This window comes from Gastrolobium bilobum, unplaced genomic scaffold, assembly GCF_033153095.1.
Source record: "Gastrolobium bilobum isolate Gb01-03AN ecotype WA unplaced genomic scaffold, APGP_CSIRO_Gbil_v1 utg1211, whole genome shotgun sequence".
NCBI classification, from domain to species: Eukaryota; Viridiplantae; Streptophyta; class Magnoliopsida; order Fabales; family Fabaceae; genus Gastrolobium; species Gastrolobium bilobum.
Genome location: NW_026898913.1, coordinates 53,975 through 76,389, shown reverse-complemented (window position 1 = coordinate 76,389; position 22,415 = coordinate 53,975). Strand labels below are relative to the sequence as shown.

At 32.7% G+C, this 22,415-nt stretch overlaps 2 protein-coding genes across 3 annotated transcripts; one reads left to right on the top strand and one right to left on the bottom strand.

Annotated features, from left to right (window-relative positions):
- Positions 1–1,549: 1,549 nt before the first annotated feature.
- LOC133285349 (cyclin-A2-4-like) lies at positions 1,550–9,103 on the bottom strand. The gene is made up of 11 exons (XM_061482558.1): positions 8,831–9,103; positions 8,354–8,630; positions 7,467–7,621; positions 6,960–7,052; positions 6,574–6,707; positions 2,821–2,896; positions 2,447–2,523; positions 2,300–2,333; positions 2,049–2,198; positions 1,808–1,942; positions 1,550–1,603 (listed from the first exon to the last, which is right to left on the bottom strand). The coding sequence occupies exons 1-11, from the start codon at positions 9,101–9,103 to the stop codon at positions 1,550–1,552; spliced, it is 1,458 nt and encodes a 485-aa protein (XP_061338542.1).
- A 6,690-nt stretch (positions 9,104–15,793) lies between these two features.
- Positions 15,794–21,823, top strand: LOC133285348 (aromatic aminotransferase ISS1). 2 transcript variants are annotated; one of them, XM_061482557.1, is made up of 9 exons: positions 15,794–16,013; positions 16,149–16,190; positions 17,005–17,133; positions 18,334–18,393; positions 18,914–19,070; positions 19,673–19,779; positions 19,974–20,032; positions 20,422–20,530; positions 20,917–21,823. In XM_061482557.1, exons 1-9 carry the CDS (start codon positions 15,933–15,935, stop codon positions 21,370–21,372), a joined length of 1,200 nt encoding a protein of 399 aa, XP_061338541.1. In that variant the 5' UTR covers positions 15,794–15,932; the 3' UTR covers positions 21,373–21,823. The 2 variants fall into 2 exon arrangements, with proteins under 2 accessions (XP_061338541.1, XP_061338540.1); XM_061482556.1 differs by having other exon boundaries at positions 15,794–15,995; positions 16,143–16,190; positions 20,917–21,822.
- The last annotated feature ends 592 nt before the right edge of the window (positions 21,824–22,415 follow it).

Sequence of the window (22,415 nt, the reverse complement as noted above, 5' to 3'; positions counted from 1 at the left end):
TCTATGTTTTTAATTTTATTTTTTATTTTAATGATTATAAAATTCTAAATTTTTATTTTGCTTATTTTTTAATTAAAATAAAATGATTTTTTCAAACCGTAATAAAAATGTATTAACTAAAAAAAAAAGTAAAATGCCCTTTGCTTTTCGAGTTTAATAAGTTAAAGGGCAATGTAGACATTTCAGCTGATTCTTCTGTTTTTGGTTGTTTGGGTAACGTGCGGATTCTTCTGTTTTTGGTTGTTTGTGTAACGTGCGGCCCATAGATAGAGATTTGCAACGCTCATGGGCCCATGAAAGTACGGCAACCGTAGGTTATATAATGTTTATAATTTATAAAAGGAAAAAGTGTGTATCATTTCAAAAGATGTAAAATTGTGTCATTTTAAGTGAGAGAAAGAGATAGATAAAGAAGAAAAGAGAGTGGACAAAAAAATATGAAAATGTGAGTCCCACCTCTTTGTGAAAGTGAAATGACATAAGTTATGTCATTTAAAAGGACACACATTTTTTCCTTTAAAAAATCACTTTTGAAACTAAAAACAAAGCTTCAAATTTGTACTAATATGTTTAAATTTTTTGGGCAAAATAGTTTTACATTAAAATCATGGTTTTGTTGTCAGAACTACAAAAGTAACATTTTGTTGCTTTTGCAATGAAGAAAAACTCCACTAAATATGTACCAACAAAAATATCCTGGTAATTTTATATTACATCATTATTTTAAACAATATTTATATACTCTTTAATAATTACCCATTTAAAAGTGATTTTTATCAACAAATTCAAATAACATTTTTCAACCAAAATTACTTTTTTGAATAAAAGTTTCCAAACATAAACATTTTATAAAACCCACTTCTCAACAAAATCAAGTTTAGAAAATCAATTTTAAGCAAAATCCAAGTTTATAAAAAATAATCAAAACACAAATTATAACAATGACAACCATTGCTACATCTATCTGAGTTCAAAGAACTCTAGGCAACATGCTTGATCTTGTTGAATCAATCTCACACAAGTGACACAACTCAGCAAGAACCCCAACCAAAGGTCATGAAATGAATATACAAAAGATATTAAGCTTTCTTTGCGAGTTTGGAGGGGAAGGGAAGGAAAGTAATTCAAGAGAGAGGAAGGGAAAGGAAATGAAAGGTATTCTCTTCCCTTCTTCCCTTGTTTGAGAGTTAAAATCTCTCAAACTAAAGGAACTTTAATTTTAAGAATAAGAAGGGTTTTGTAAAAATCTTCAAATCTTTTCCCTCACTTTTTTGAACTCACAAACAAGGGAAGGGATTAATAAAACCCTTCCATTCCATTTACCAAAAAAAAAACCTTCCATTCCTTTCTTTTTCCTCCTAAAACTAACTCCGAAACAAACCCTAAAGAATAGACCGGGACAATTTGACATAAGTAGGAGGGAGGATTACATTACACAACAGGCATGAGATCATTTGAGTAGCAAAACTGGGAGTTTTCCTTCTGTGGCGTGCATATATCAGTCACAGTTAAGGGGTCCCTTGCAATCATTTGTCAACAATCTTTATCTTCAGAACAGACTTTCAAGCAGTTTTGGTGATGACAAAGCTGCTACACATTTAAACTGCAACAGAAATTCTCATATTGAACATCATGCAAGTTACTAGTAAATAGGTTTATTATTGTTGAGATATATAAAACCATTAATGTAACCTCACCCAACAGCTTAAGCTTTTGGGTTGAAATGGTTCTTTATAACTATAATGTACAGAAACCAGGAATTGGAAATATAAACCAGCTTTAGTCTCTCTCTCTCTATCTGCCATACCTTGTCTTGCCTGTACTTTGTGTTGATGGCAGTTAAAGGGCAGCCATTGCTATTCAGCCGTAGATTCTGTAATCCAAGAACTGTGGTTTTCAAATCTGATGCTTTGTAAGAGGCATAGTGTTGAAGAGTTGGATTCTGCAAAGATAAAAATAAATAATAATAATGATAATAAAAATAATGAAGGTCATGCTTCCTTTATGTAACTTCACATGGAAGGAAAATATGAATGATAAACACAAACCCATGGATGGCTTGATTGATCTAATGTCCATCTGGCAAGAAATACAGCAGATGCAGCAATCATAGAAGGAAGGAAATTTAAGAAACTATAGTTCATCAGTGTTAGTTCAGCTAGGTAATTGGCCAAGTACTCCAATTCAAAGCTGGGGCTCTGCAAGTTTTTTTCAGTAGGCAAGTGATTAGTGATACTCAAAACGAAACAATCTAGCATGTTCTGGACCAAGAAGCATTGATCCAGATCAATCTTATCACCTTGTAAGAAGCTTGTGCTGCTCGAAGAAACCTCCTAAGAAACCAAGAATGTACTCAGACAATTGCATGAGGATCTCCAAATAACACTGAAATTTTCTTTTCATTTTTTCGTAAAGACTGCTTGATGATAAAAATGTCAACAGGTACCTGAGGAAAGTTTTTGTAGTGGGAACAAACAGTTTATATGTAGAGGACTTTAACACTTGAGTCTCCATTTTTAGTACCTGCCACTCCCATTATTTATCAATACTAAAGAGTCCAATAATTCTGATAACAAAAGTGCCATAATACATACCCCAATAATGATAAGCAGCATACTATAATAAATACTATTTTTAAGACCCAAAACAAAATCCACTACTGTAAGAATGAATTCAAATAGCCAGAGAATATGGTATGGTGCTTGAGATTTTCAGTTCTCGTGGTGGGACATGTATGAGACTTCAATTTTTTTCAGTTTGAATGTATATTTTCCTTGGTATGTATGCATTAATCATTTGTTGTTGAAAAGCAAGACATACTTCCTCTTTTGAGTATGTGTTGTCTGTGATGAAGCAGAATTCTTCAATTCTTGGGGCATTAATTTCTTCATATTTCCTTCAATCACAGAAAAAAGAAGACAAATGAATATTTTTAAATGCAGATGCCACACAGATATAATAATCTGAATGTTATGATGTTGAAACATTAGCATAGTTGTCACAGTCGATGCCAACTAGCACGAGAAGGAAGAAGCAAATGTAATTTTATGTCAACAGTGTATGAAGTAAACAACAAAAATTTCCATCTTTTGCCTTCTATTATTCAAGTTCTCTTCAATGATTCAAGGCAAAAATTCAAGCACCAAAAGGGTTGTCAAAATGTTTTTGGTTATTCATCATCAGATACCACGGAGGAAGAGTATCCTTGTGCCTAATTACAAAAACAAGGGAGATATTCAGAATTGTTCTAACTATAGAGGCATTAAGCTAATTAGCCATACTATGAACTTGTGGGAGAGAGTTATTGAACATCGCTTGAGGAGAGAGACCAAGATTTCTGTAAATCAATTGGGATTTATGTCTGGAAGATGTACCATAGAAGCCATTTTCTTGATACGACAATTAATGGAAAAATATCGAGAAAAAAAGAAGGATTTACATATGGTGTTCATAGATCTTGAGAAAGCATACGATAGGGTCCCAAGAAAAGTTTTATGGTGGGTTCTTGAGAAGAAAAAAGTATCATTAAAGTATGTAAAGGCAATCAAGGATATGTATGATGGGATACTACATGCGTGAAAGTTTATAATGGAACATCAAGTTATTTTCCTATCACGTAGGTGTACACCAAAGTTCGGCTCTAAGTCCTTATCTTTTTTTCTTAGTTATGGATAAACATAAACTAACAAAAGATATTCAAGAGGAAGTTCTATGGTGTATGCTTTTTGCAAATGATATTGTGCTTATTGATGAGACCAAAGACAGTGTTAATAGAAAACTTGTGGAGCACATTGGAGTCTAAAGGATTCACGTTAAGCCGGAGCAAGACTGAGTAAATGAAGTGTGAGTTTTCTCTGGTAAGAGATGTAGACCAAGATCTCGTGCATCTACTTGGTCAAGAGGTACCCAAGAAATATGTTTTTAGATACCTAGGATCAATTTTGCAAAAAAGTGGAGAGATTGATGAAGATGTAAATCATAGAATCAGAGCAGGGTGGATGAATGGCGTAGTACATCTGATTTTTTGTGTGACAGGAAAATTTCCCTTAAGCTAAAAGGAAAATTCTATAAAATACCAGTAACACCTACAATGTTATATGGAGCTAAATGTTGGCCAAGAAACGTGAGCATAAGATGGGAGTAGCAAAAATGAGGGATGTTAAGGTGGATGTGTGGTTATACAAGGATGGATAAGATAAGAATTGAAGATATTCGACAAAAGGTAGGAGTAGTACCAGTGGCTGAAAAGATGAGAGAACATAAATCGAGGTGGTTTGAGCTCTTCATGAGAAGGCCCCCTAGATGCTCCCATAAGAATAAAAGTTTGTTACCAAGAGCTAGACACAAAGAAAGGTAGAGGTAGACCGAAACTTACTTGGGGGAAGGTAATAAAACAAGACTTAATGGAGTGAGATATATATTGGAAAACGGTGCGCCATAGGACGGAATGGAGAAAAGCTATAAATATGGTGAAGGTTAGACCCGTTGTTATTCCTATGTTCCAGATGGTCCCCTTTCAATCATTTTCCTCTTCATCTCCCCCCTCTTCTTTTCCCCTTCCCCATTTCTTTTTTCTCACTTATTTTTTTTCCTACACCTCTTTTATTTTTACTAATATATATATATATATAGGAAAAAATATTTGTTCTTTTAAAGGACATAGAATTGTGTCATTTTAAGTGAGAGAAAGACACAAACTAATATTTTTTTATTTAAAATTTAAATTAAAAAAAATACCCACTTTCTCCCCCCATGATTTCCATTGCTTGTGTCTTTTTCTCACTTAAAATGACACAACTCTATATCCTTTAAAAGGACAAACATCAAACCCATATATATATATATGGTAAAATCATTTCTGCAGCCGCTTTACGTACAGCAACGACAGGTGTATGGTTATGATTCCCCACATTTAATGCTTTCATCTTTTGTAAGGTTATGATTCCCTGCATTTAATACTTTCAAATATATATGGGGCAAGTATTTGATTGTTGCACGTAGATCAGCTGCAGAAATGTAAACCCATATATATATATATGGAGCAGGATCATTTGACACCGGTGTCAAATTTTAAAATTTGACACTAGATCCCATCCGTTAATTTCCGTCAATCAACGGTTATCATTTATTGGGAATTAATAGTAATTAATAAGTTTGATTCTCAATAAATAATAACCGTTATTGGCGAAAATCAAAGGTTAGAAAAATTTGACACCGGTGTCAAAGGATCTTATCCCTATATATATATATATATTTTTTTATTTTATATCTTTTTTCATTCCCTTCGTATTTTTCATTTGGGTTCATCTACCACCGATCCCGATTAACTTGAGATAAAGGTGTTGTTGATGATGATCATCAGATAGCAGTAATAGTTCGACTGTTGTTTATTGTTTTCATCAACATCAACAACATCTTTATCTCAAACTAATTGGGGTCGACGGTAAATGAACCCAAATAAAAAATACGAAAGAGTTGAAAAAAGATAAAAATAAAAATAAGTAAATAAAATAGTAATAATATATATGTATATATATATATATATATATATATATATATATATATATATATATATATATATATATAAGTAATAAAAGAAGGGGAAAAGAAGAAGAGGAGGGAGATGAAGAGGAAAAAGACTAAAAAAGAACTATCCGGAACATAGGAATCACATAGAAACTGTTGTTTATTGTTTTCTTTTAAAAAAATTCTTATGACGGTTATACTGTCTACTAAGGTTATAGAATATCCAGGTAAGTGAAAATAATCACACCATATTATTTTTGGTTATTCATCATCAGATGGCAATAATAGGTAGACTGTTGTTTATTGTTTTATTTTAAAACCCTTCCTGTGTCTGTGATACTGTCTACGGAAGTCATGGAATATCCAGTTAAGTGAAAATAATCACACCATAAATGCAACCATCTCAAGGACAGAATATCTGTCCTTGTCCAGTTTTACCTAAGCAATGTGTAAGCTGCAACAAAAGGAATGTAACCATCAACCAACTTGATCCTCAAGTTTGATATTTCGATTTCCATAATTGATCTTGGTTAACATACATTATTTGCTGTTGCACAAAGTCTACACCTTGAAATGTTGAAGTAGTTTTTGTTTCCTCCTCTCTGGTCATTGGTCAAAATGGCGGAGTCAACAAAAGGTCAATCAGTATTGTCCTTAAGTGCATATACCTGGCTTCTGCTATTTCCTAGTAACTTGTCAATTGAATTGTTTAGTTTAGCTAAATAACTTGGTGTTGAAGCATCAACTCAAGTCAACTAATTTACAGCCAAGCAAGTTGACTGTGGTACTGAAACAAAGACAGGGTAATCTTTTATCAGCAAAGATAAAATCTTTCTTGAATGATCATCCATTGACATAGAAACAAGGATATAGTGCATTCTCTTCGTAACACAAGCATCAAGAAATTGTTTGTTACCATACAACTGCATCAACTACTCTGAAAAAATTCAGTTTTAATTTATGACATTATGAACATAATTACATATACCCCGTTGAAGAATATGAATGAGAAGGCAAAGGTCAACATCCCTGAATTTGAGTACTTACGAAGCAATTAGCATGCAGGTGATGCCAAGCAGCTGAAGTCTTTGTCTTTCAATGTAATTTTCGGAGAGAAACCAATCTATGAGATATACCGTGAGGTAAAGTGTGTCTGACACCAATTTGTATTCCTCAGAAACCTGAAAACAATGTAAATCATAAGGAAATTCAATGCATCATTCTAAGTTATAGTACAGATTATCTGCTACAAACAGCAATCTCCATTAAATTAACTAGGAAATTTGATGCCCCTCAAAAAAAAAAAATCACATTAACTTAAGAGAGGAATCATCAGCAGCAGCTTCACAAACTCAATTTAGTTCATCATGTTGTTAGCAAACATCTGATAGGTTGAATGTTGTCAACATATTAGAAAGTTAAATAATGCAAACCTCTACAAGCCAATCAACCAGTATCCCACGCATGCTTTGAGTGATATCTTGCTGTACTCTTTCCATGAAGTTAGGATAAGGCCTTCTTGACAGCTGAAAAATAAAACGTTTGACAAACAACTTAAGAAAAAAGGCAAGACCAAAGAGAAACAGTTGACAGAAAGGTTATAAAAATTCTGTATTTCATTTCTCAAAAGAGTTAGAAACCAAGTATCAAAACAGTGCTTCAATTGAATATAAATGCTTTACCAATTATCATGCATATTATAAAGGTTATAACTATCTGTGACAAATTCAGAGCAAGGTTTTTTTACACCATTACAGCATTTTATGCTAAAACAGTAGGAGATATTATTGATTATATGATATGAAAAATCTTAAATTCAGAAATTTCATGATAGTAAAGGGATAAAAGGGAAACCACAGAAATCATATCTTAAATCTTGCATCTTTATCAGGTTCCATAAGACGGCCATATACAAATGGCAGGGCATTTAAAACACAAACCTCAGTAGCACGCAAGTTGTTATAGATATCAGTGGCGTAGAGGCTGCACAATTGAGAATCTTCGAAATCAGCATCTATATCAGTGACATCAGGATCTTTTGAAGCATTCAAAAGTTCAGAAAGGCTACTTTTCTTAGCTGCAACAATTTGTACAGCTGAGACCAAAAAAAGGAAAACCATAAAAGTTACATCAACTAAGTAAAGCAATTTCTTGGATGAAGTTCATGAACAGATTCACTAACCCAGCAAAATGCATTATATTTGACTACATAGTTATAAATATTGTCACTATAGCTAGCTTCGAAGCAACAACTGTATATAATATCAAGAAGGAAGCAGATAATCTTCAAATTTCTCAAAACAAGAAAGCTCAGTTGCTTCAAATATACAGTCAGTTGCATTAGCAATAAAAATTCACAGAATTGGTTACTCACTTACGCCAGGCAAATATTAGTTTGCAGAACTAATATCAGCGTTTGCTAGACCACCTTCATATTTGTGTGTGGCACTACAAACAAAACCGCATATATCATATATAGCATAATAGTGCACTATTTTCTAATGTGATTGGCATTTTAATCTTGTTTTAGGTTCCTCAGAGTGTGAAGACCCCAAGGAAACTAGATATACTTTAATTGCAAAGCAATCTCACAATTCAGAAGCTCATATAACCCTTTGAACTCCATATACTAACTACTTTAGGTTCAGCATAATCACTCATTTTATAATCCCTTAAAAATATATTAAAAACAAAAACTATTAGACATTGTAAAATGGTGTATTTAAGCAATCAACAGACCATTATATACAATAAAGTATATCATAATATGCAAGTATCCAACATATTACTATTGCAGTCTTGCGAGTGAGAAAATAGACAGAAAAACCTCTCTCTTGAGAAATCAAAGGCTCAGAAGATATTCCAGATGTCTGGCTGTCAAGCAGACTATCATGTGTGCCACACTGGTTGGCTCTTAGCCAAAGAAGTGCATCTGCATTGTCTTCCAAATTAGTTGAGCACATAGCATCTTCTGATCTAAGCCCTGTTTCTGGAAAACTCTTTCCTTTTGAATCAACTTGAAGTTGTGGTAGCTCCACAGCAACTGAAGGAACTACTTTGGAAACATTAAGTTGAACAGTCTTAGCCAGCTTGCTTTTCTTAGTCTGGCAGACAGAAAAATTACAGGGGAAGTCTTAGCATCATAACTAGAGGAAGAGGAAGAGACTAAATTTTCATGTATGAGATATAAATCTACCAATAAACTTCAAGACAAATAATAACAACCATGGGATAGGTTAAAATAAAATGTTTTCTTGCCACAAATAGTTGGAGCTTATTTACATCAAACTGGATGCATAGCAACCTGAATTTTAGTTGCATTGAAACAGCTCCTATATGTATTTTCACAGCAAACGTTAGTGACATCCTGAAGAGCAACCCTCTTTTTATGCGGAAGACATGTATTATCTGAAACTGCTCTTTTTGGATTGGCTCCTAAGGGCTGCTTCTGACTGGCTTGTGCTACCCCCTTCAGAGGGGGCAACTGTCCAGATGCACGAAAAGCAGCAGCTCGAGCACGAGTCAATCGACCGGTGAACTCTCCAGATTTCAAGATGACACTATTTTCTTTCTTCATGTCCACAGAATTCAGGAGAAAAGGACAATAAATCTTGATGTGTGAATCCTACAACAAAAAGACCAAATAATGAGACAGGAAAGCAAAAGTAATTCACACATGCAGTGTACATTAGTAAATTGTTATAACACTGATTAAATATCAAGGAGCCAAATACATGAAAATCTAATTGGGGGGCGGAAGTAAAAGACCCATCTATATATTATTATTCGTTATCAGTGCCAACATTTTTTTAGCTAATCAGCAACCTAACATCAAAGATACTACATACTTCGCTTGATCTAAGTACGCATCAGGATTCAGCAATCTCCTGTCCCATGTTTTAAAATGCACGATGAAAGCAGCAAATTTTAGATTTCATAATATGTTACTCAAAATGAAGCATACAAATGACCTACCTTAAACATGCAGCCAAAATGTTTGAATATGGCATTCAGAATTCAGTTTACCTCAGATAATATTACGCAAGAAACTTCATACAAATCACCTTTTTTCCTTTGTATATGTATATGAAACAAAAAGTCTTTTATGATGGAAAGATTATGAATTGTGAAATTTAAGATCAATGACTAATTTAAGTTTTCATCAAGCAGCTCATACAGGAATTTGATTAGTCAAGAAAGATCGGATGAACGTCAAAATTTAAAAAAAAAAAAAAAAGACCTGAAGATAGAGGATGTGCAGAGGATGTGCAGATTAGAGTTTTGAAAGGAGGATAAAGAAATCTATCCAAAAGCAATTTTCTTGGTGCAAACCTACATTTATGAATTATGTGTTGAAATTTAAGATCAATGAATAATTTAAGTTTTCATCAAGCAGCTCATACAAGAATTTGATTAGTCAAGAACTATAGGATGAATGTCAAAATATAAAAATAAAAATAAAAAAGACCTGAAGACGGAGATGTGCAGATTAGAGTTTTGAACAGGAGAATAAAGAAATCCAAAAGCACTTTTCTTGGTGCAAACCTACATTTCAACGTGGAAAGAACAAACAATGCTAAATAACAAGAAAGACAACCCCATTAGCAAAATGAAAATGGGTAAGTGAATGAAATAGAATGCACTGTTCTTTTTAATCTTTTCTAAGTTTCCCATTTGAAAATGAATCCAAGACTCAATCTTTTTGGGATATTGTCTCATAAACCAAAATAAGATTTACATAAACCCACCCAGAAAGGACTTCAAGAAGTGGCTTTCTACACAAAGAACGAATGGGGTCTATATTGCAAGCTCCACAACCTCCATGCAAGAGAGATTAGAGGTGGCTAGTGTTCGTTGAAAACAGCTATGGATGACGAATAGAAGTTGTTAGGGAGCGGGATGAGGATTTGAGTTTAAAAGATTTGGGAAACAAACAAAAACAATGGAGAAAAAAAATATGAAAACAATTGGAAAAAAAAATCGAAAGAAATATTTTATGGTTCTGCTATTTGATGTTGACTAAAACAAAGGAAAAGACACAGCATTGACTGTGTCATAGAATGTTTCAGATTTACATAAGATTGTGATTGCTAAATTGCGAGAGTAATATGAATATCACATCTTTTTTACATAATTTATAAAAAGAAAACGTAGTTCTTGCTGGAAAAAAAAAATTTGCACCAAGAATATATAATTATAACTATTGTATTATCTGTACGATGCACGGTAAAAAAAAAAAAGTCAGTTTGTTTGTCTCGTAAAAATTAACACAAATTTTAAATAATAATGATAAATTAAATTTTGTAGGACAAAAAATATAATTATATCACCTAACGTACAAATAATAATAAAACACCATCAAACAATTATTTACACAAATTTAAGTGTTGATAACGAACCAACACCTGCAATTGCAAATGTGTTAAAACAAAGTGGCAATAATAAATTATTTTGCTGAAAACATTTTGGCTTAAGTGTGAATACAAATTCAAGGTTGAAAGGATTAATTTATAACCACTTGTTCAAAATCAAAACTACTTGGGTGTTATTTTTCTAAACTACTTGTTCCAAATAAAAAATATGTTTCCCTTATAAAAAAAATCATTCATGCATTCAAAAATAAAATATAAAATTTATCAATAATACAAAGATGCAACACAAAATATAATTCAACACCATTTTGCATGATAATAAAAATAAAAATGTGAAATCCTATCATAGCCATAAACTACGATAACACCAATAAAAATAAACCCTATATATTATAAAATTCATTCATTTCATAATCTACATTACAAAATTATAATTGGAAAACTATTTTTTTCTCTCTTTTTCTACATCAATAGATAACTTCTGAAGAGAGGGGGGAAATAGCTTTAAGATAATAATTATGTATTTTCAAAAATACATAATTATAATCGGTTGCTACACAAAAAAAATTGCAGTAACATAAAAAAATGGACCCTTTATATAATAGACAAGAATTCACACATAATTTATTATGTTATTTTATCAGACAAAGCTAATTTATTATATATTTCATGTAAATTCTTGCCGAAATTAAACATAACCTTAATTTATATGATTTAATCACAATTAAATTTTTTATTAATAATTGAGATATTATTTTTTACATTTCCATGTTTTTTTGTGGCAATGAAAAAAATATTGATTTGATAAAATTGATATTTTCATAGTTCATGTTATACTTCTTCCTTTGTAATTTGTTTAATTTTGGGGCTTTAACCACCTATCTACTATATATCTAGAAAAATCCATTTTGAAGCATGTCAACGGATAAAACAGAAAAAAATCAGTTCTTGTTACCCTTAAAATAGAACTTTGTTACACTTTACAATTTAAAAGTTAAATTAAATAGGATTCTTAAATATAAAATCATCCACTTACCTTAGCATAGCTCCATATCACATACATTTAATTTAAGTGAGCTCGTAATACATTCAAACTTGAGAGAGTAAATATTTTTTTGGATCCCTAACAAAAAAATAGGATCCTCACTTTAGTACCTTACAAAAAAAAAATAGTCTTGAAGTCCCTAAGAAATTTAAAGTATACCCATTTTAGTGTTTTTAAGGGATTAATGTGGGTCATTTTTGAATTTGTGAAGGACCACGATTTCAATTAAATGGACCAACTTTGAATTTATTAGAGATCTCGAAATTAATTTTTTTTGTAAGAGACTAAAATGGGGACCGTATTTTTTGTTAAGGACCCAAAATGATATTTACTCAAGTTGACATTTATTTTGTTGTACATTCAATTTAATTTTAAATACGTATATTTACTGCGTGTGATTTTATCATATTTTGAAGCATCTCCTCAATAGTTTATTAAACAAGAAATAGAGTTCTTTATTCATAAATAAGAAACAGAAAATTTGAGAGTTTAAAATCTTTATATGCATATTTAAATTATTTGAACAATTGATTAAGAATCACCTATATCCATATGCTATTACATAAAAAAGAATTTATGCAATTCAAATAAATATCACATCTCAGTTATGTATAAGTTTTTTTTTCTCTTCCAAATTTATTTTCACTAGATGAAACTCTATTTTTTATGTATTATAATTTTAATAAGCTAAAAGTTTTATCCATAAATGATAAAATATCTCTTATCTATTTATATAATAATATATTAAGTATTTCCAGTTTTAAATTTTAAATTAATTAAAATAACATTTATACTTATTAATTGAATATTTGATTCTCTTATGTTTGTATGAATACTAATTAATCATCTACTATATTGAAGGAAAAATTTAATTAAAATTATCATCATTAATTTCGTTTTACATAAGTAACAAAATATTGTTTAGAATCTCTGAGGGACCACGATTTTAATTAATTGGGTCTATTTTGAATTTTTGAGGGACCACAAGTCGACTTTTTTTAATGGATTAAAATGGGGGATAGGATATTGTAACAACCAATTAATGTTACTACCAATGTTACTACCAATCAATTTCACCGTTAGATCAATTATGTTGATACAACGATTATACTTATTTCCATCTGTGTATGGTTATGATTCCCCATATTTAATGTGAAAGCATTATATATGGGAAATCATAACCATACAAAGGTGGAAATAAATATAAAGTATTAAATATGGGAAATCATAACCATACAAAGATGAAAATAAATATAACTATTGGATCAACATAATTAATCTAACGGTGAAATTGATTGATAGTAATACTAATTGGTTATTACAATATCTTTTCCCTTAAAATGGACCCTGTGTTTTTTCCTAGGACGAAAAAATGTATTTACTCTTTTTAAAAAGAAGATTGCCTTTGGTGTTGGTTCCATAATAACTCGGAGGCTTCTGAGTTTAAATGCTTTTATAGTACCAATGTTGCAAATTCGAATTGTATTTGTGAAAGATAAAATATGTCAAATGAGGTGTCATTGAGCAGATCTCGAAAAGTTATGTGGAATAAATTTTTTTTTTACCTCATTCAGATACCCAAGTCAAAAGTGATGATGGCCTTTAGAAATTTTACGTTAATTTGTTGATTTTTTTTTGACACGTATCAACACCATATGAGTGACGCCTAACTTAGGCTTGACTCCCTTATGGATGACGCCTAACTTAGGCATGACTGGTGACTCCCAAATTCGGCGTGACACACAGCAATACACGCATAAATAGTTTCAAAACATATAAGTTAGGTAGATAAGTTATCTGCATTTATTCTCAAAACGACGTCGTTTTGGTATTGAAATATTAAAAAATTATAAATATAAGACTATTATAACCCTGAAATAAAATAAAATTACAAAAATACCATGATTTTCACCTTAAAACGACGTCGTATTGGACTTACTGCAGATAATTTATCTGCAGTAACTGCAGAAAAATTGAACTTTTTTTTATTTAAAATGCAATTAATTAATTTTTTTGCCGTGATTTGCAACCATGGAAAAATAACACACAACCACCTTTCTGGCAATCCTATCCTATGCATTTTTGTAAGTGTCTAGGAAGCACGCAATTTGGGTCAAAAAAATTAAAATATTACTATTTTAATAAATAATTACAAATACATAGCTGCTTCGAAATTATCTACGAATTTATTGCATTCATTCACGTCCAAATTAAGTGTGACTATTCACGCCCAAATTAGGCGTAACTCCCAAGGCATTCACGCCTAATTTAGGCGTCAATCATCTGGTGTTGACACGTGGCAAAAAAAAAGTCAACTTACGAACCGTAAAACTTTGGAAAGCCATAACTTTTGACTCGGATATCCGAATGAGGTAATTCTTTTTTTGATTCCACATAAATTTTCGAGATCTACGCAATGAAATCTCATTTGATATATTTTACCTCTCACAAACACAATTCAAATTTACAATATTTGTATATATTTTAATAATTAATTACGAATAAGTTGCCGTTTTGTACCTAATTACGAATATATTGCACTCATTCACGCCCAATAATGGTACTATAACATTAAATTCAAAATTCAAATAACCTCCAATAAGTTGATTGCATTTTGTATTTAATAGGAGTTGATTGTGTTTTGTATTTAATAGGAGCTGATTGCGTTGTAATTTTTTATGAGTTGGTTACAGATTGTCGCCAATTCAAATAAATTTGCTCGAGGTTATTTGAATTTTGAATTTAATGTTATAGGAGTTGATTGCGTTTTGTATTTAATAGGAGATGATTGCGTTTTGTATTTAATAGAAAATTTGGTGCCATCTTATTTATAGATGAGTTAATCCACTTTGGTGCCATCTTTATAGTATCATTGTTGCAAATTTGAATTGTGTTTGTGAGAGATAAAATATATCAAATAAGATGTTATTGTGTAGATCTCGAAAAGTTATGTGAAATCAAAAAAAGAATTACCTCGTTCGGATACCCGAGTCAAAAGTTATGAGCTTATAAAGTTTTACGGTTAAACTATTAATTTTTTGTGCTACGTGTCAACACCAGACGAGTCACGCCTAATTTAGACGTGAATGTCGTGGGAGTCATGCCTAATTTGGGTGTGAATAGTCACGCTTAATTTAAACGTGAATGAGTACAATAAATTCCTAGATAATTTCAAAACAACTATGAATTCATAATTATTTATTAAAATAATAATATTTTAATTTTTTTTTGCCAACAACCGGAATGGATACATTGTTCAAAGATTCCATATCTTATTTCCCCTATTCAATCTTTTTCAAACAGTTTTTCTTCTAACACGTAACTCCCCTACTTACTCCATCATATGTTATCGAAAACTTCCTTAAACTATGGGAATAATTGTGCTAACCACATGCCTATGTTTCCAGAGCATATTTGAGGCCTTAAACAAGTTGACACTCGAAATGCATAAAAATAGAATAAAATCAGAGCATAGTTTCCGCAGATCCCACTCTGTATTGCAAAATTATCTAGTGTTGAAAAGTTACATTTCATTTTTTATTTTTTCACAAATAGAATGATTACTTGGGTGGATAAAGTTCTTCTAATTCCGATCTTATTGGGAAGTTGTCAGCAAGGCAAGTCAAACAAGAAACGCACAAGAAAGCAACTGAACTCCATGGTTTCACGACAAAAAGTCTAATGTCTTTTGGTTAAGCTTAAAGTAGACTTTAAATATATATATATATATATATAATGGACTTAACATTTCTGCAGCAGCCGTAGATAGTGTTATCTACAACTAACACAAAAAAGTGGGCCCCACGACTTTTAAAAGAAAAAAAACTCAGGATCCATTGCCGTATCTTAGGATTTGGACGCAGATCCTTGCTTCTTGCTGTAGCTACAGCAGTTAGGAAGCTAAGCATCAGAAAGTTGGTTTCTTTTGGTTAGGTAGGGGCAAGGCCACAGAATTGGGGCATTCGCTGCAAATTAGAGGTTTGTGAGAGATGGGTTCGTTCGGAAAGCTTGCAAAGAGGGCCTTGGAAACTGAGATGCCGGTTATGGTTCAGGTACTCTCTCTCATGCAAGTCACTTATTCAACTTAACTTGATCCCTTCAATGGCTTCAAATGAGTGTTTGGACTTTGGACTTTGGATTGATGATTCTTGCCATGAGAATCATATAGATTTTGATAATCAAGATGGTTGTGTTTGCAGATGCAGGAATTGCTCCGAGGAGCTAAGAATGCCGTGTCTTTGGCCCAGGTCCTTTTATTTTTTATTTTTTATATTTTTATTTCTCTCCCCAGTTTTCAAATTCCAATGCTTGTTTTTTATTTGTTAATCTAACCTCTTGGCGATGATTGGGGAGGCAGTGAGAGAAGGAGATGGTGTTTCCAATGTCTGATTATAAATTAGTCTAAGCTTACTTTGGAGTTTGGTGTGCTATGGAGATTGAGAAATGGGGACAGTTTATTTACTACTCTTCAAGGATAAGGAAGTGTTTGGTGCGGGTTTAGATGGGGGTGTTCTTTTTGGGAAACTGGAAATGATGATGACAGACAGACACAGTCTTCACCTGCTGGTGTTGATCTAAAAAATGGTTGAGCACTTACCCACGACATTTCTTATGAGAAATGCATACCCAAAAATATAAATGAATTCAGAAAATAGCTCATGGAAAGGTTATTTCTTTCTTGTTTAACTTGTACCGTCGCTGTCACATAACACAACTATAATTTTGGCTGCGTTCTTCTATTCGAACAGTTAATATTGAGGTCCACCCCAATTTCCAAATTGCTTAAAATTGATTTTGAAACTTATCCAGGGCCTGATTTGTGTAATTTAGCTTACATATAGGATTGTGAGCTGAAGTTAAAGCTACATGATTTTGATTCTGCTTCTGATTTTGGTTAATAGTTCTGCTTACTTTTAATCATCAACTGAAGTTTGCAGTCAGATTTAACCTTTACTGCTTTGACTGGTGACCTCTAGGAGTTTTTTAAAATTTTCTTTTATGTGTTATCATTTTCTCCTTACCTGCATTTTGTGATGGATTTTTGAAATTTGTCTCCTATAGGGGGTGGTTCATTGGCAACCTCCCAAGCAAGCCTTGGATAAGGTGAAAGGACTTGTATGTGAACCTTCAATTAGTCGTTATGGTAATGATGAAGGTATTCCTGAACTCAGAACAGCTTTAGTCAAAAAGGTAAATGGTATAGTTTCTTCTTACAATCTGTATTCTTTACTAGTATTCAAACTCTAGTTATCTGTTTGAAGTTCTTAATTTGGATGGAGCTTGGGGCTTGCATCAGTTCAAAAGCCTATCAAAGCCTTTTGTAGCAGTTAAATGGACAGCGCAAAGCAGTTCACAGCGTAAATGTTGGTAGTAGTTTTTGTTTTGTTTAAGGATGATAACCCTTTTAAAGTAACGTGAGCTATGTTCTTTCACCTTCAGTTGAAGTTGATTGTTTACAGATAACATAGTTATGTACTGTCTACAAGACAACTTGTGATATCATTAGGGATATATAGAAATCCTATACCTTGCAGATTCTAAGTATATTGGAATTCGACCCAAGATTTACACTGCAGTTATATTTGTATACAAAAGGAGAAATGAATATAAATTAATCGTTAACTTTAGCTTAGGTAGAACAATAGACCTAGTAGTATAGTCTCGGGCCTCTTTCTATATCCAATTGCATTATGTTGGTATTTGGTGAACTCGAATATGGAATCAGCTGAACTTGGGTCTCTTGCAGCTTAATTGTTTTGGATTGAGTTAAGATAAATTTTTTAAATTGTAAATGCTGTTTGGCTATAACTCAATCTCTGTTTTACTTGATGTAACAAAGTTTTCTCTTGGCAATCTGGCATTAATTACTTGATTTTATTCTTTTGACATTATAGATCTGTCCAGGAAACAGTCTCTTTGTATTTAAGTAAGGGTAAGGCTGCGTACAAGGATTTTCCTCATCTCTATCCTCACTAGTCGGGGTTTGATGGGGAGTGGTTTATGATGTTATAGATCTGTCATAGATTGCTGCTTTTTTTTCCCCTTCATTGTTCAAAGTTTTGAATACATATATTGTTTTTTCTTTCCATAATCATGTATGTGATTGCTGCTTTTTTTCCCCTTCATTGTTCAAAGTTTTGAATACATATATTGTTTTTGTTTTCATAATCCTGTAATTGTGCCATATTTGTCTGTATTTCAGTCAGCTTTCTCCCACCATCTCTATGATTTGGATGTTTTTTTTTTTTTTTTTTTTTTTTTATATATATAGGAAATTAGTTGCTTTTACTATATGGCCATTTATATGTAATTGCTCTTAGTGACCAATTATTTTGCTATACGAAATTGGATCTTGGTGAACATTCAATTAACTTTGCTTTTATCATGTAGTTGCGTGATGAAAATAATTTGCACAAATGTTCAGTAATGGTTACAGCAGGTGCCAATCAGGTGAACAATGATACTCAACTATGTAATTTTTTATTTTTTATTTTTATATTCATTATTGTATTATAACCTAAAAAAGACATAACATAGTTTCTTAAAAGGGTGAAGTGTATTAGAATTTCAGCTTCCATTTGACTTCTTATGTTTACCCATTTAAAAGTATAGCACTATAGCCTTTCTTGCTTGTTTATCTAAAATCTTATGTACAACCATCATAGTGTTTCTACTCCTTTGTGTAACTTAAAGCATCTTAAGAGGTCAAGCATCTGATAGGAATAGCATGGCTTTTGTTACTTGGAGACAGTACCTTAACGTTGACTGAGTCAGCTTAGCAGTTTATAACTTTTATTACTTGTGGTATATTAATTTTATGCTACATGGATCTCTTTCTGGTGACTGGTGATTGAAGACTAATGACTATTGTAGAACTCGTTTTGTTTGGTTGATCAGTATAGTTTGAGCTTTCAAAAGTACTTGTGCGGATATCTAAACATCTGAGGTAACACTATTCCTACAAATGCAGGCATTTGTGAATCTAGTTCTTACTCTGTGTGATCCAGGGGATTCCGTGGTTATGTTTGCTCCTTACTACTTCAACGCCTACATGTCCTTCCAGATGACTGGCATTACCAATATACTAGTCGGTCCTGGTAACCCAGAAACACTTTATCCGGATGTAGGTAAGAACCTGCATGAGCGGGTTACTGCAATTCATTTTTACTGGCATGGACTAGGAAAGCAGAGGCAATCTTGGGTTGCTAAAAGCATCTTTTTTACTCCATCCAGGGGTTTACAAATTGGTCAATAGTTGGATAGATTGGGTCTGGAATTGTTAAATTATCAGAAACACTAATAAAACAGAGAACTAGCTTGTCATCAGATACATGCAAACCTTTCCTCTTTTCAGAAGGTGTGTTGGGCTGTTATGAACTCATGCATGTTCAATAGGTTGGGTGTTTTATAATGTTGGATTAAGTTCTAAGCCTCATCGTCTAATAGGTCATTACAATGTTGATTATTTGACTGAATTTTTGTTTCTAGTTTAAATTACTGAATGGTGATTAGGAATTTAGGATACCACATATGTAATTTCATTTATTTCCATGTCCAAGTTGCACATGCTGATGAACAACTATCTACACAATGCTGTCCCTTATACACAGATCAAAAATCTTAGAAAGCTGATTGGTGTCTGTTAGACATTAATCATTCAAGTTTATGCTTTCTTGTGGTGTTGGATTTCTTTGTTTAGGTCATTTATTAAGATCGTCTTGATTTCCAGATTGGTTGGAAAGAATATTATCAGATACTAAACCTGCCCCAAAGCTAGTTACTGTTGTGAATCCAGGCAACCCAACTGGAACTTACATCCCAGAGTCCCTTTTAAAGGTTTCTCTCTTGCTCTCACTCTCTGAATATATCAGCAGTTAGTATGATTTTTAAAGTGTTTCTTTTAAATCCTCTTGTGCAGCCAATATGCCTATATTTGACTGCGGCAGATAATATTCCCAATGAATATGTTGATTGACCATAACAAATTTTCTCTTGTAATTTATAAAATTTATATTCTCTTAATTGACCAGAGGATTTCAGATCTCTGCAAGAATGCTGGCTCTTGGCTTGTTGTGGATAATACATATGAGTAAGCCTTTTAACTTGCTATGCTAATGAAAAATATATCATATTTTTTTATTTAATTGTGAAAGGAAACAAAAGAACAGTCTCAGATATTTTTATATTTCTGTTATTCTGGTTTGCACCATTCAATTAATTGGTTGCATTCATGACAATTCCTAATTATTTTATTGGTATGTTTTCCCATTCATTATTATTTAAGATTAATTTTGAATCAGTTTCACCTATATTGTTGTCGGCCCCTTATGTTGTCTCTAAAATATCCCTATGAGATCTTACTAATAGTCATCACTCAGAGTACCTATAACGATTCTACAATTGTCTCCGAATTCTATCGTTCGAGTTGCAAGTTTATATTTCAAGAATTTCTTTTGAACAGATTAATATTGCATGCAGGTATTTTATGTACGGGGATCTGAAACATTCTTGCGTGGAGGGAAATCACATTGTTAATGTTTTCTCATTCTCAAAAGCATATGGAATGATGGGATGGCGGGTTGGATATGTAAGTACCACTTTGGATGTCTTTATTTATTTCCATCGGCATGAGAGAGAAACATTGAACTTTTCAGTTTATACGACCATCTTTAGTAAAACATTGGATTTCTCAGCGGTGTCGTGGAGCTTGTAAAATGTAAATAGTAGTGATGTCCAGTTGGATTTTTGGTATTGATATTATTTTAAGTCATTTTGCTTGTAAATTGTGATCGCTCAATCAATGTCACATAATACGCCAAGTCCTAGATTTCCATAACATCAAAAACCGATATAGCTTCGACTTTATATTTCTTCTAGGCAGCATAGAAGTTACATTTTTAAGTTGCAAAATTGATAGTTAGTGTTTAAAAGATCAGCACTGCCTAGTCTGACCTAAATATTTGATTTTTGCAGATAGCATACCCCTCTGAAGTAGAAGGGTTTGCGGCCCAACTTCTCAAGGTGCAAGACAACATTCCCATCTGTGCTTCAATATTATCACAGCATCTTGCCCTCTTTTCATTGGAAATAGGGCCTCAGTGGGTTGTAGACAGGGTAAGAAGTCTTGACAAGAACAGAGAAATTGTTTTAGAAGCCCTGTCCCCTCTTGGAGAGGGTTCAGTAAAAGGAGGAGAAGGTGCTATATACCTGTGGGCAAAGCTCCCTGATGGAAATGCTTATAATGATTTTGAAGTTGTTCACTGGCTAGCTAACAGGCATGGGGTGGCAGTAATCCCAGGAAGTGCCTGTGGTTGTCCTGGCAATCTTAGAATTTCATTTGGAGGCTTGACGGAGAACGATTGCAGGGCAGCCGCAGAAAGACTCAAGAATGGCTTACAAGAATTGGTTAGAGATGGATTGCTGCAGTGACTGAAATTAATCTTCAACCCTCACGCGCCTAAAGTGGAAAAAGAAACAAAGATTTCAGTTTGCAACTGGTGCATTTGAATAAATGGAGGATTTGCTTTCTACCCGGTTAAGTTGTTAGGGTTGATTTCGTTGGTAAAAGAGGAATGAAATTCGCTATATTTCCTTTATGTAGTATCTACTACATGGAGGTATATAACTGATTCAAATAGTTTGTGACAGGTGTGAGTGTGGAGTACACAACATTTATCTGAATGATTGAAAATTTGAAATTGAACTATCATAAAATCTGGCCGAATTTGTTGGAGCCTTCTTTTTTATTTTATATTTATTGTAGCAGCCTTCTTGTTGTTGTCTATGAAAGCTCTATGGATATTTATTTTATCTATTGTTCCCACGAGAGTTACTGCAGGGTGGTTGTGGTCTATTTATGAGTGTCGGACTCATTAGACCTCAAGCCGTCTTTCAATTTTATTGGCTAGCCATCTCTACACTTGAGGGTGTTGTCGGTAATGGTTCGATCTAGATCTTTTATGTAATCCTTTTTTCTTGCTTTCTGTCATAGGTCTTACCTGTAAGCTATAAAATTTTAATCGAGTTTATTACAAATGTCTGTTTAGATTAATTCAATATTTAATATTTAATTATACCCCTAATGTAACGCACGTTATATAATCTAGATGCAATACATTCACGGTATTTTAAAATTTCTCCTTATAGACGCTTCCGTGGTTCTCTATCTCTCGTTTTGTTGTGATTTACCCCAATTCCCACCATTGAGCATTGCTAGTTGGAACTGGTCGTTGCTGCTTTGGTTTGTGTCTGTCTCTTGTAGGGGTGGCAATTTGGGTTGGTCAGTCTCACCGCCAACCCGTTAAAAATGGGACGGAGCGGGTTGGCCCGTCAATAAATATGGGTTAAAAAAATGAACATATCCCGTTTTATGGTGAATTGGCGGGTCAATCCACCAATCCGCGAATTAAAAAAATTAATTAAAATTTAAAAATAAATTATATTTTATTAATTTTTCTAATATTATTTTATTT